We start from the raw sequence: 12,722 nt of genomic DNA, 5'->3' as shown, positions 1-12,722 counted from the left end.
AGCTGGGGAGAAGAAGCCCAAAATAGTACAGGCCCACCTTGGAGATATTGCAGGTTCAGTTCCAGACTGCTGCAATAAAGCAAATACTGCAATGAAATGAGGCACATGATTTTTTTGGTTTCCCAGTGCATATAAAAGTTATGTTTACACGATACTATCGTCTACTAAGTGTGCAGTAGCATTATGTCTAAAAAACAACTTACATAGCTTAATTTTAAAAATATTTTATTGCTGAAAAATATCAACCATCATGTGAGCTGTCAGTGAGTTGTAAGCTTTTTTTGCTTGTTGAGGGGCTTGCCTCGATGTTGACAGCTGCTGGCTGATCAGGGTGGTGTTTGCTGAAGTTTGAGGTGGCTATGGCAATTTCTTAAAATAAAACTGCAATGAAGTCTGCAGCACCAATTGACTCTTCCTTTCATGAACAGTTTCTCTGTAGCATACAATCCTGTTTGATGGTATTTTACCTGCAAGAGAACTTCTTTGAAAAATGGTGTCAGTCTTCTCAAACTCTGACACTGCTTGATCAACTACGCTTATTATTCTAAATCCTTTGTTGTCATTTCAAAGATCTTCACAGCATCTTCCCCCAGGAGTAAGTTCTATCTAAAGAAATCCATTTCTGGGAGTTCCCATTATGGTGCAGCGGAAATGAATCTGACTAATATCCTTGAGGATCCTGGTTCAATCCTTGGCCTTGCTCAGTGGGTTGGGAATCCGGCATTGCCATGAGCTGCGATGTAGCTTGCAGATACAGCTCATATCTGGATGTGGTGTAGGCCAGCAGCTGTGGCTCCAATTTGACCTGTAGCCTGGGAACCTCCATATGCCTCAGGTGCAGCCCTAAAAAAAGCAAAAAAAAAAAAAGATCAATTTCTTTTCTTATTCATAAGAAGCAACTCCTCATCCATTCAAGTTGTATCATGAGATTGAAGCCATTCAGTCACATCTTCAGGCTCCACTTCTAATTCTAGTTCTCTTATTATTTCCACCACATCTGCAGTGACTTCCTCCACTGAAGTCTTGAACCCCTCAAAGTCATCATAAAGGTTGGAGTCAACTTCTTCCAAACTCCTGTTAATGTTGATATTTTTATCTCTTTCCACGAATCACGAGTGTTCTTTTTTTGGGGGGGGGGGCATACCCACAGTGTACGGAAGTTCCCGGGCCAGGAATCAGATTGAACTGGCAACGCCACAGAGATAAGCCAGATCACAAACCTATTGCAACGACAGGAGGAACTCCATGAATGTTCTTAATAGCATCTAGAATGGTGAATTCTTTTCAGAAGGTTCTCCATTGACTTTGCTCAGATCCTTCAGAGGAATTACCATCTGTGGCAGCTATAGCCTTGTGGAATGTATTTCTTAAGTAATGAGACTTGAAAGTCAAAATTACTCCTTGATCCCTGACCTAAAGAATGAATATTGTGTTAGCTGTGAGGAAAACAACATTAATCTTATTGGACAGCTCCATTGGAGCTCTTGGGTGACCAGGTGCATGATCAGTAGCAATATTTTGAAGGGAATCTTTTTTTTCTGAGCAGTAGGTCCTGACAGTGGGCTTAAAAAATTCAGCAAACCATGTTGTAAACAGATGTGCTATCATCCAGGCTTTGTTATTCCATTTTTAGAGCATAGGCAGAGTAGATTTAAAATAATCGCTAAGGGGAATTCCTGTCGTGGCTCAGCGGTTAATGAACCCGACTAGCATCCATGAAGACGTGAGTTCAAGCCCTGGCCTCGCTCAGTGGGTTAAGGATCTAGCATTGCCATCAGCTGTGGTGTAGGTCACAGACATGGCTGGGATCCTGCATTGCTGTGGCGGTGGTGTAGGCTGGCGGCTACAGCTCCGATCGGACCTGGGAACCTCCATATACCACAGGTGTGGCCCTAAGAAGACAATGAATAAATAAATAAATAAATAACATAACATAACATAATCGCTAAGGACTCTAGGATTTTTGGAATCCTAAAATGAGCATCAACTTCAGCTTAAAGTCACCTACTGTCCCTAACAAGCATCAGCCTGTCCTTTGAAGCTTTGAAGCCAGGTATTGACTTCTCCTCTCTAGCTATATAAATCCTAGATGTCATCCTCTTCCAATAGAAGATTGTTTTATCTACATTGAAAATCGATTGTTTAGTGTAGCCACCTTCATTAATTACCTTAGCTGGATCAGGATAACTTGCTGCAGCTTCTCTGTCAGCACCTCCTGTGAAGACCTTGCCCTTTGATGTTATGGAGATGGCTTCTTTCCTTAGACCTCATGGACCAACCTCTACTAGCTTCAAACTTTTCTTCTGCAGCCTTCACAACCTTGAGGAAAGTTGGGACCTTGCTCTAGATGACGCTTTGCTTAAGGAAATGTGGCTAGTTTGAGCTTCTGTCCAGACCACAAAAACTTTCTCCACACCAGCAATAAAACTGCTTCACTTTCTTACCATTCGTGTGTTCACCGGAGTAGCTTCTTATTCCCTTCAAGAACCCTGCCTTTGTATTTGCGTTTGGTGCAAAAGGCCTAGCTTTCAGCCCATATCAGCTTTCGACATGTCTTCCTCACTAAGCATAATTGTTTCTAGTTTTGATTTAAAGTGAAAGACAAGTGACTCTTCCTTTCACTTGGATACTTAGAGGCCATTATAGGGTTGGCCTACTTTCAATATTGTTGTGTCAAGGAGGGGAAGAGAGGTGTGAAACAGCTTGTCAGTGGGGCTGTCAGAAAACACCCAACATTTACTGGTTAAGTTTTCTGTCTTCCATGAGTGTAGTTCACAACACACACTCCCCCCAAATTACAAGAGTAACATCAAAGATCGCAGATCACCATAACAAATATAATGTTATTTTAAAAGTATGAAATATTGTGAGAATTACCAAAATGTGGCACAGAGCTACAAAGTGAGCAAGTGCAAAATGGCATCAATAGACCTGTTCAACACAGGGCTGCCACAAATTTTCAATTTGTAAAAACAACAACAACAACAACAACAACAAAACCTAGTATCTGTGAAGCACAATAAAATGAGGTATGCCTGTATGAGAATGTGAGATATGTGACTGCAGCAAGCCTGCTCTCCAAAACTGCCAAGGTGGTGACAGAGCTGGTCCCTTGGGGAAAAAAAAAAAAATCTCTGTTGCCCTGATTATGAAGTCCATAATAGGAGTTCCTGCTGTGGCACAAAGGGATCGGCAACAACTTGGGAGCACTAGGACACAGGTTCCATTCCTGATCTAGAACAGTGGGTTAAGGATCTGGCTTAGGTCGAAACTATGGTTCAGATCTGATCCCTGGCCCAGGAACTCCATATGCCTCAGGGCAGCCAAAACAAAAAAAGAAAGAAAAGGAAAAAATAATAATGAATTCCGTAATATTTAGCTTTTGAACTTTTTTTTTAAAGGAAAAGTGACTTTCTGTAAACCTGCAATATATATTAAACCTTGTATAAAAGTTGATGTTTTGCAGTTCCCATTGTGGCTCAGTGGAAACGAATCTGACTAGTATCCACGAGGACACAGGTTCGATCCCTGGCCTTGCTCAGTGGGTTAAGGATCCAGAGTTGCCATGAGTTGTGGTATAGGTCACAGACTCGACTCAGATCTGGCATTGCTGTGGCTGTGGCGTAGGCCAGCGGCTACAGCTCCAATTCGAATCCTAGCCTGGGAACCTCCATGTGCCATGTGTGCGTACCCCATCCAAAAAAAAAAAAGTTGTTTTATATAATAAATGTTTTTTATTGTGGTAAATTACGCAGAACAAAAAATGTACCATTTTATCTATTTGTGGTGGTGGCCAATGATGGGACTCTAGAGGTCTTCACTGTTCTCAAGGTTCCAAATGCAAAGAAAGTACAGTGTCAAGATGCTTCAGACCAAGTGCTGGATGAGGTACACATGATCTTAAAGCAGCTCGTGGCTCTGGTTTGTAGGCTCTGAGGTGAGTGCAGATACCTTTAGTTCTCTCAAAAAAAAGCCATAAGTGGAGTTCCTGTCGTGGTGCAGTGGTTAACGAATCCGACTAGGAACCATGAGGTTGCGGGTTCCATCCCTGGCCTTGCTTGGTGGGTTAACGATCCGGCGTTGCCACGAGCTGTGGTGTAGGTTGCAGACGTGGCTCGGATCCCACATTGCTGTGGCTCTGGCGTAGGCTGCTTGGGAAGCTCCATATGCCACGGGAGCGGCCCTAGAAAAGGCAAAAAAAAAAAAAAAAAAAAAAAAAAAAGACCAAAAAAAGCCATAAGTAGATGTTCAATCCAGTTTTTTCTACCTCTGAAGAGTCCGATTAAGACACTGTTCTGAGCCACAGAAGTTAATGAAGCTTCTACTAGCCTTGTTTCCTCATCTGTAAAATTCAGTAATCATCCCAAAGTTGTCACAATGATTAAATATACATAGAATATATATCTATTTTGCATACATATTCATACATATGAATGTGTAGCATCTGACACATAGGATGCTCTCGATAACTGGCCGCTGTTATCGTTACTATGTTACGGTCCTGATCCAACACCACTTCCTAGCAGGGCAATTAGAACAATCCACATCGCCCCTCTGTTCAACTGTAATCTCGTTAAGGGCAAAGCCTGTGCCTACTCAAGGTTTTATACCCCATAGGCCCAGCACATAGTTAGAAGTGCATATACATTTGTTGATTGAAAAATCCTTCCTTTATGTCTACCTCCTCCTTCCTCCAACCCCAGCCCGAGTCTAATATGAATACTTGTGTGGGTGTTAAGAGCACAGGTCCTGGGGTGAGATAGGTCCAAATTTTGGCTCTGCCAGTTACCTACATGACCTTTGGCAAATTACTTGACCACTCTGCATCTCATAAAGAACATAAAGAAAAGAAATAGCTACATCAGAGGATTAAATGAGAAAATATAGCAAAGCCCAATGCCTGTCACAATTGAGTGCTTGAACAGTAATCATTCCTGCTACTACTACTATTATGATGATCTGTTTCCTTCAGAAGAGAGGCCATGCCTCCCCTCCACCGTCTCCCCATCATTCTGATGGGGATTAGAAGTGGCTTGGTGTGAGAGAGTGTGATACCTATACCCCAGGGAATGGAACTTTTTCTTTTTTTTTTTTTTTGGAGGAGGGATGGAACTTTTTTTTCAAGGAAGATTTCCTGGATTGGAAAAGCAAGAAGGAGCTAAGTGAGCAAGAGAAACTGAACCAACCATAAATAAAACTAAGAGGTGGGTGACACTTGTTTGTGGGGCCCCCTTCCATGCCCAGGTTATATTACCTCCCTCTCCAATTTAGGCTTTTACTGACGTGCCCACACAGGCTTCCACGTGGTCTGCCAGTGCTCTAGAACCTTCCCCTCTTCTCATCTCATCACAGCCAAAGCTCACTTGTTCTCTATGTCCTAGACTTTTAGAAACCAATCAGGAACTAATTCACTAACCTGAGATGAGATGTTAACAGGCTGTGAATAGTTTCTTGTTTCCTCCCCGTACAGTGCCTTTGAGCCCCTTAACTCATGAGAGAGACTGACTTGTAAAAATTGCAGGTCTGGGTCGGGAGGAGAGGGAGGAAAGGGGGAGGGTCTTTGGGCAAAGAAAACTTCCATGCTGCACAGGCAACTGCTCACTTGGCCCTTGGTGAAATTGAGTCTTTTTTTTTTTTTTTTTTTTTGCTTTTTAGGGCCACACCCTTGGCATATGGAGGTTCACAGGCTAGGGGTTGAATCAGAGCCGCAGCTGCCAGCCACAGCCATAGCAATGCCAGATCTGAGCCACGTCTGAGATGTGCACCACAGCTCATGGCAACGTTGGATCCTTAACCCACTGAGTGAAGCCAGGGATCGAACCCACATCCTCATGGATACTAGTCAGGTTCGTTTCCACTGCGCCACAACAAGAACTCCCAGAGCAGAGTCTTAAGCAGAAGAAAACAAAGTGGAATGGCAGATCCTTCCTAATAAGCTCCTTTGATGCTGTCAAAATGCCAACAACCACAATAAATGCCTCGAAGTTGCAGCCACCCTCTTTAGCATTCACGCTCACTGTCACTCTCATTGGTGCTACCTTTTTTTTTTTCCCACTTTTGCCTGCCCCACAGCATAGGGAGCTCCTGGGTCAGGGATCAGATCCGAGCCTCAGTCTCGACCTAAGAAGAAGCTGTGGCAATGCCAGATCGTTAACCCACTGTGCCAGGCCAGGGATTGAACTCTCTTTCCAGTGCTCCCAAGATGCTGCCAACCCAGTTGTGCCAGATCGGGAGCTTCTGCGCTACCTTTTTTTATTCTTCCTCTTTTAGGTTTCCCCAAGCCCTGTTTGCAGAGCCAGAGTCAAATTCAGAGTCCAGGTGCCACCTACGTTTGCCACAAGCTGGTAGACCAGACTCCAGCTTTCTGTCATCCTTGAGCCTCCATTACAGGCCTGCCTCTCTCAGGTCATCTGCTACCCAGGACATTTCTGAACACCCACCACATGTAAGGTCCCATCTTTCCTCTGGCTACTACTAAGATTATGTAATATGTGGAGCTTTATGCACAAATGTGCCACTAGTTATCTCCCAGAAAGAGATATAGTTGGGCAATTTTCCCAAGAACAGAGAGAGCTTTCGGTTAATTTATTCACTTGGTGCCTTTTTTAAAAAAATGTATAAACACCAGGGTGATTAACTATCATGGCTTGCTCAAGACTGAAGAGTCTCCTGGAATGTTCAGGAATCAAGAGAGTCCTGGACAAACTGGGATGGTTAGTTGCCCTCAAACATTTATTGACTGCCCTTCATGACCTTAGGTACTGATGGTTGCCTTCCAGGACAGCATTGAATGGCAGGGCAAGTGACACTGTAAGGCAGAAACGTGCTGGTAGATTTTTGACCAGGGGGAGGAGGAGCGGGAGGGGGAGGAGGAGAGGGAGGAAGGAGGAAGAGAGGGAGGAGGAGAGAGAGGAGAGGGAGGGGGAGAGGGAGGGGGAGAGGAAGGAGGAGAGGGAGGAGGAGAGGGAGGGAGAGGAGGAGGAGGAGGAAGAAAGGGAGGAGGGGGAGGGAGAGGAGGAGAGGGAGGGGCAGAGGGAGGTCCTTAGATAGCATTTCCCAATTTCTGTTTGTAAACACTCCCACTATGGCCAACGTCAAGCTACCAAAGAAAGGCAGGGTAGAACATCATTATTTAGCATTTCCACTACACAAATACAAATATGTGAATAACCTCAAGAGAACAGATGAGAAGTTCCCACTGTGGCACAACCGGATGGATTGGCAGTGTCTAGGGAGTGCTGAGACATAGGTTAGATCCCTTGCCTGGCACAGTGGGTTAAGGATCTGGCATTGCTGCAGCCACGGCTTAGGCCTGATTCCTGGCCCAGGAGTTACATATGCCTCAGGATGGCCAAAAAAGAAAAAAAAAAGACCACAGATGATAGTAAAATGTGATAAAAATAATTAGGAAGTTATGAGTTTAGAATATTTATTACCTTTAATAAAACTTATTTAATTACAAGTTTGTATCATATGAATTTTTAAATAATGGCCTTAACAACTGACTTGCAAAATTCCTAAAAATGTAACCATCAACTTTTCACCAGTCAGTATGAGCCAGTTCCAGCACATCACTGAAAGAACCTGCCCCTTTGCATCATGTACTGGTATGCCATGCAAGACTGAAAACCAACTATTTGCAACATATTCCTTTGATCTGAGTTCCGCCTTTAGTATATGTACTAAGATGAGCAAAACCAGGAATAAGGACACTTAAATTCTAATTCTAGTCTTATCATGAATAGGCTGTGTGACCTTGACTTCCTTGACTTGTTTGGATCCTAGGTTCCTTATCTGTGGCATAAGGAGCTTAGACAAACGATGCTCTTAAATGACTCTTCCAGACATGTTTGTGTGTCGTTGTATGCGTATATGTGTTTACAGCTCTACTGAGGTATAATTCACATACAACAAGATGGATATATTTTAAGAGTACAATTTGGAGTTCCCATCATGGCGCAGAGGAAACGAATCCGACTAGGAACCATGAGGTTGTGGGTTCGATCCCTGGCCTTGCTCAGTGGGTTAAGGATCCGGTGTTGCCATGAGCTGTGACGTAGGTTGCAGACTTGGCTCAGATCCTGTGTTGCTGTGGCTATGGCGTAGGCCGGCGGCTACAGCTCTGATTAGACCCCTAGACTGGGAACCTCCGCATGCGGCCCTCAAAAGACAAAAAGAAAAAGACAATTTGATGAGCTTTGACTGAAATCATCATACAAACAAGGTGAGCATATCCATCACACACACAAGTTTTCTCGTGCACCTTTATAATTCATCCCTTCCTCTTCACCACTGTCACTAGGTAACCACTAATCTGCTGACACTAGAATACTTTCCATTTCCTAGAATTTTATAAAATGGAATTATACAGTATGAGTGTATTATGCTCTTATCTTTATTTCCTTTTTCTGTTTACTTTAAGTTTGATCTCCTTTCCTAATTTCTTGTGGTCACTAATCTAAAAACTTTCTTTCCTAAAATAGCAGTTAGAATATAGATTTCCATCTAAGTACTGTGTTAGCTATATCCCACAAATTTGTATGGATCATGTTTTTATTTTAATTCTTTTTAACTTCCTAATTTGCCTAAGACTTACTCTTCAGCCATGTATTATTTAGAAGGATGTGATTATTTTTCCAAATATTTGGAGGCTTTTCCATATATCCTTTTACTGACTTTTTAATTTAACTCCATTGTGGTCAGAGAACACACTTTGTATGACTTGAATCCTTTAACTTTCTTTATTGAGACTTATTATATGATCTAGGTATGGTCTATCCCGGCTAAGTGTTCAATGAAGACTTGTAAAGAATGTTTTATGCTGTTGTTGGGTTAAGTGTTACATAGATATCAATTAGGTCAAATATATTATTGGTGTTATGCAGATTTTCTATATTTTTATCCTCTGTCTTTTTGGTCTATCCATTATTGAGAATTATGTTGAAGTATCTGACCAAAATTGTGGATTTGTCTATTTCTCCTTGTTCAGTTTTTGCTTCTTGCATTTTGAATTTGTTATTAAGATGCATATATATTTAGGACTGTTATGTCCTCAAGATGAATTAACCACATTATTATTATTATTATTATTATTATTATTATTTTGCTTTTTAGGGCCACACTCGTGGCATATGGAAGTTCCCAGGCTAGGGTCTGATCAGAGCTGTAGCTGCCGGCCTACACCACAATCACAGCAACATGGGATCTGAGCCACAGCTGACCTACACCACAGCTCACCACAGCAACACCAGATCCCTGATCCACTGAGTGAGGCCAGGGATCAAACCCGAGTCCTCATGGATACCAGTCAGATTCGTTTCTGCTGCACCACAACAGGAACTCCCACTTTATCATGATGAAACGGCCTTCTTTATCTCTGTTAATAGTCTTTGCTTTGCAATCTATGTTCTTGGATAATGATACAGGCACTCTAGCTTTTTAAAAATTAATGTTAACACGGTGTACCTTTTCCCTATCTTTTATGTTTAACTTATTTGTGTTTTTATATTTAAAGTGGGTTATCTATAGGTAGCATAGGTTGAGTCGTTAAAAAATTTTTTTTCCATTCTTCTAATCTCAGCCTTTGAATTGGGTTGCTCTGAGACCATTAACTTTAATATGACTACTAATATGGTTCTGTTTAAAACTACCATCTTATTTTTTAATCTGTCCCAACTCTGCCTGTTATCCAATGTCTGGAAACTGTTTCCCATATTTTGTCCCTTTTTTGAATTGTTAATGTGAGAAGGTAAATCTACTGTTACTTCATCACTGCTGTGAGTAGAAGTCCTCCGTGTTTTTCACACCAATTTGTTATTTGGACATTTGTTACTATACATATAGACACAGACATTAGTCTTGTCTTTATACAAGTGCCAAATATATTCCTCTGGTTTATCAATAGTCTTTTAATTTTATCAGTAGTCTCTTAATTTTATTTAAGATGATTTTTTAATACAGAGTTTCTGTTTGGCCACATCTGGAGCACGTGGAAGTTCCCAGGCCAGGTATCAAATCCGTGCACAGCGGCAACCCAAGCCACTGCAATGACAATGCCAGATCCTTAACCCACCGTGCCACAGGAGAACTTCATGAGAGATTTTAATTTATTTTTATTTACTTTTATTTTTTTGTCTTTTTGCTATTTCTTTGGGCCGCTCCCACAGCATATGGAGGGTCCCAGGCTAAGGGTCCAATCGGAGCTGTAGCCGCCAGCCTACGCCACAGCCACAGCAACGCAGGGTCCAAGCCGTGTCTGCGACCTCCACCACAGCTCACGGCAACGCTGGATCGTTAACCCACTGAGCAAGGGCAGGGACCGAACCCGCAACCTCATGGTTCCTAGTCGGATTCGTTAACCACTGCGCCACGACAGGAACTCCCATGAGAGATTTTTAATTTTGATGTTGTCAAATCTTTTCCCTTGGGTTTTTACAACCTGTTTAGAAATGCTTCCCCTGTATTTTCTTCTAAATTGTCATGTTTTAAAAGGAAAATAACTCCTCAGTATGAATGAGTTTAATTTTTAACAACAAAATTTATTAATTATAAAAGTAATACATGCACATGTTAAAAACATCAAGTAGAATAGAGGGCTATAGATGAAAATGAAAAGTTCCTTTCCTGTTCTCCCAATACCCCTGCTTGCCTGCTTCCTCTTGTCAGCGGTAACTCCTGTTAGCAATTTCTTGTATAAATCCTTCCTTACACATTCTGGACACATAAATACACACGCACATTTATCCTTTTGTACACACACAGGACACGCACACACAGAGTTCTGCAGTTTTTCATTTAACATTATATCTTTCGAGTTCCTAATGTGACTGAGTTTTGGCAGATGTTCACCAGACTGACAGAGACACCAAGGCAATCAGAGAACATGGTAGCAAAGCGCACAGGAAAAGGCATATTCATCTCTGTAAAGCCAAAACTTAACACAAAACCTGGCACACAATAAATCCTCAATAAATAAGTGTTAAATAACCAAAGGGAAAGAACAACTTGAGAAAATGGGAAACAAACTGCTACCTTGACCATTCTTCTCAGGTCAGACCTGGTCTCCTAACTGAGAGTTACAATCTCCCAGGGCAGCAGGGAACAATATCCGATGATGGATGAGGACATGGAGCAGCTGGACCTCTCACCTGCAATAGCTTCCCACTGTGCGTCTCTTCCCCCACTAGATTCATCGCCTCTGGCACACACATTTAGTTCAAATGCACAGGTCACACTGACCACACAGCAAGAAACTCTGGGAACTCAAAGACTACACAGCTGAGTTATATTATAGGTACATACTCATATAAAACAGCTACCACTAATCAGTACCTACTGTGGGGTAGGCACCATGTTGAGAACAATAGCCCTGAAAAGGTAAAATCAATTTACCTCCATTTTATAGATGAGAAAATGGAGGCTCCAAGAATCCAAGTAACTTATACAGGGACACACAACTAGTAAGTAGTAAAGCTCTACACTTTAATCGGATCAGCCTTCTTTTCTGCAGGTCCCACGGCACAATCGCTCCTATTTCACAGGCTCTGGGCTATTTTCTTTGCCTAGCATTCTCTTTCTCCACCATCTCATCTGGTGTTTTGTGGAAGCCAGGCAGAGAAAGAAACATGGGGTCATGGAGGATCCATGCTAGGCTATGTAATACACTGTCAGGGATGAGGAGTGAGTCATAAAAGTCCACGAACAAGAACACACATATAGGGGAGGTATTAACAGTTCAGAAAGGGAGTTGAGCCTGGACACTGGAAAGCACCGTCAGGAGCCTAGGATATGGATATCGTGGCAGCTCAAGAAACTCCAATGCAAATAGTTCTCTCCCTAGGCACTTTTGGTGAGCTGTTCACAAACATAGCCCTTCTGCCTGCAGTCTTACAGCCACTGGCCAGTGTATCTTCCTGCCAACCCCATCAAGTCTCACCTCTTTGAAGCCTTTCCCTATTAATCCAACTCACTGCTCTCTATTTTGTGAATTACAGTTTTACTTAAAATCAGCACCATAAGAGATAACATGTGTGTTTGTACATCCTCGTGTCCTTTAATGATTTCAAGTATTTTGTTTCTTTAGGTGGACTCGTTCACATATGTTTTTTAAATTGTTTCCCTGCCTGGTCTGAGTACTGGGAAACCTGGTTGGATGTCAGTCCCAACTCTCCCAGTAATGAGCTGTGTGACTTGGAGCTTGTCGCAACCTCTCTGAGCCTCATCTTTCCACCTTGAAAGGTTTGGGTGAAAACATAGTAAACATTGTAACACAATATATGAATGTAAGGTATTATTGCTGAAGACATTTCAACTAAGGTGCTTCCACCTCTTACATCCTATTTAGCGGATAGTTCTATGTAAGAAATAGCAATCACTGCTTGTTTGCCACTAGCATCCTCAGCAAAGATTAACAGGTTTGGAACAAGAATACTGCACAACTGTTAGAGATGGTGCCAGACAGAGGAGGTCTATATGCAGCTGATTCAGGGGTTCTCCTTGGAAACTACCAGGTGATTCCAGGCTTGCTCATTTTTAAAGCTTCTATTTTTCTGAATGTTTCTTCATGTAAATGATCCGTGTCAATGCTATGAAAATGAAAAGAATCTTGTGTCAAGTCAAGCCAACAGATGTCTTCAGTACCTTTCCTGTTCTCAAGGATAAGACTCTCATTCATACCTGCTCCACAGCACGACTCAGTTACTCTCTCCACTTGGGTATCTTCC

The 12,722-nt window shown here is 42.2% G+C and overlaps 1 protein-coding gene across 10 annotated transcripts in view; it reads right to left on the bottom strand.

Moving 5' to 3' along the window:
- Positions 1–10,517: 10,517 nt before the first annotated feature.
- The window catches only part of NLRP12L (NACHT, LRR and PYD domains-containing protein 12), a 43,940-nt gene continuing 41,735 nt past the window's right edge, over positions 10,518–12,722 (bottom strand). For all 10 annotated transcript variants that reach the window (XM_013990993.3, XM_013990989.3, XM_013990992.3 and 7 more), the window contains one exon: positions 10,518–12,584. In XM_013990993.3, the coding sequence (XP_013846447.1) occupies positions 12,503–12,584 (82 nt within the window). In that variant the 3' untranslated portion in view covers positions 10,518–12,502. The remainder of the gene's footprint in view (positions 12,585–12,722) is intronic.

The sequence above is a fragment of the Sus scrofa genome, chromosome X (genome assembly GCF_054392235.1).
Source record: "Sus scrofa isolate SSC_HxYL_T2T_F1_AM1 chromosome X, Sscrofa_HxYL_maternal_Yorkshire_Landrace_v2.0, whole genome shotgun sequence".
NCBI lineage: Eukaryota > Metazoa > Chordata > Mammalia > Artiodactyla > Suidae > Sus > Sus scrofa.
The sequence above is the reverse complement of the archived record's forward strand: the minus strand, read 5'-3'. Positions and strand labels throughout refer to the sequence as shown.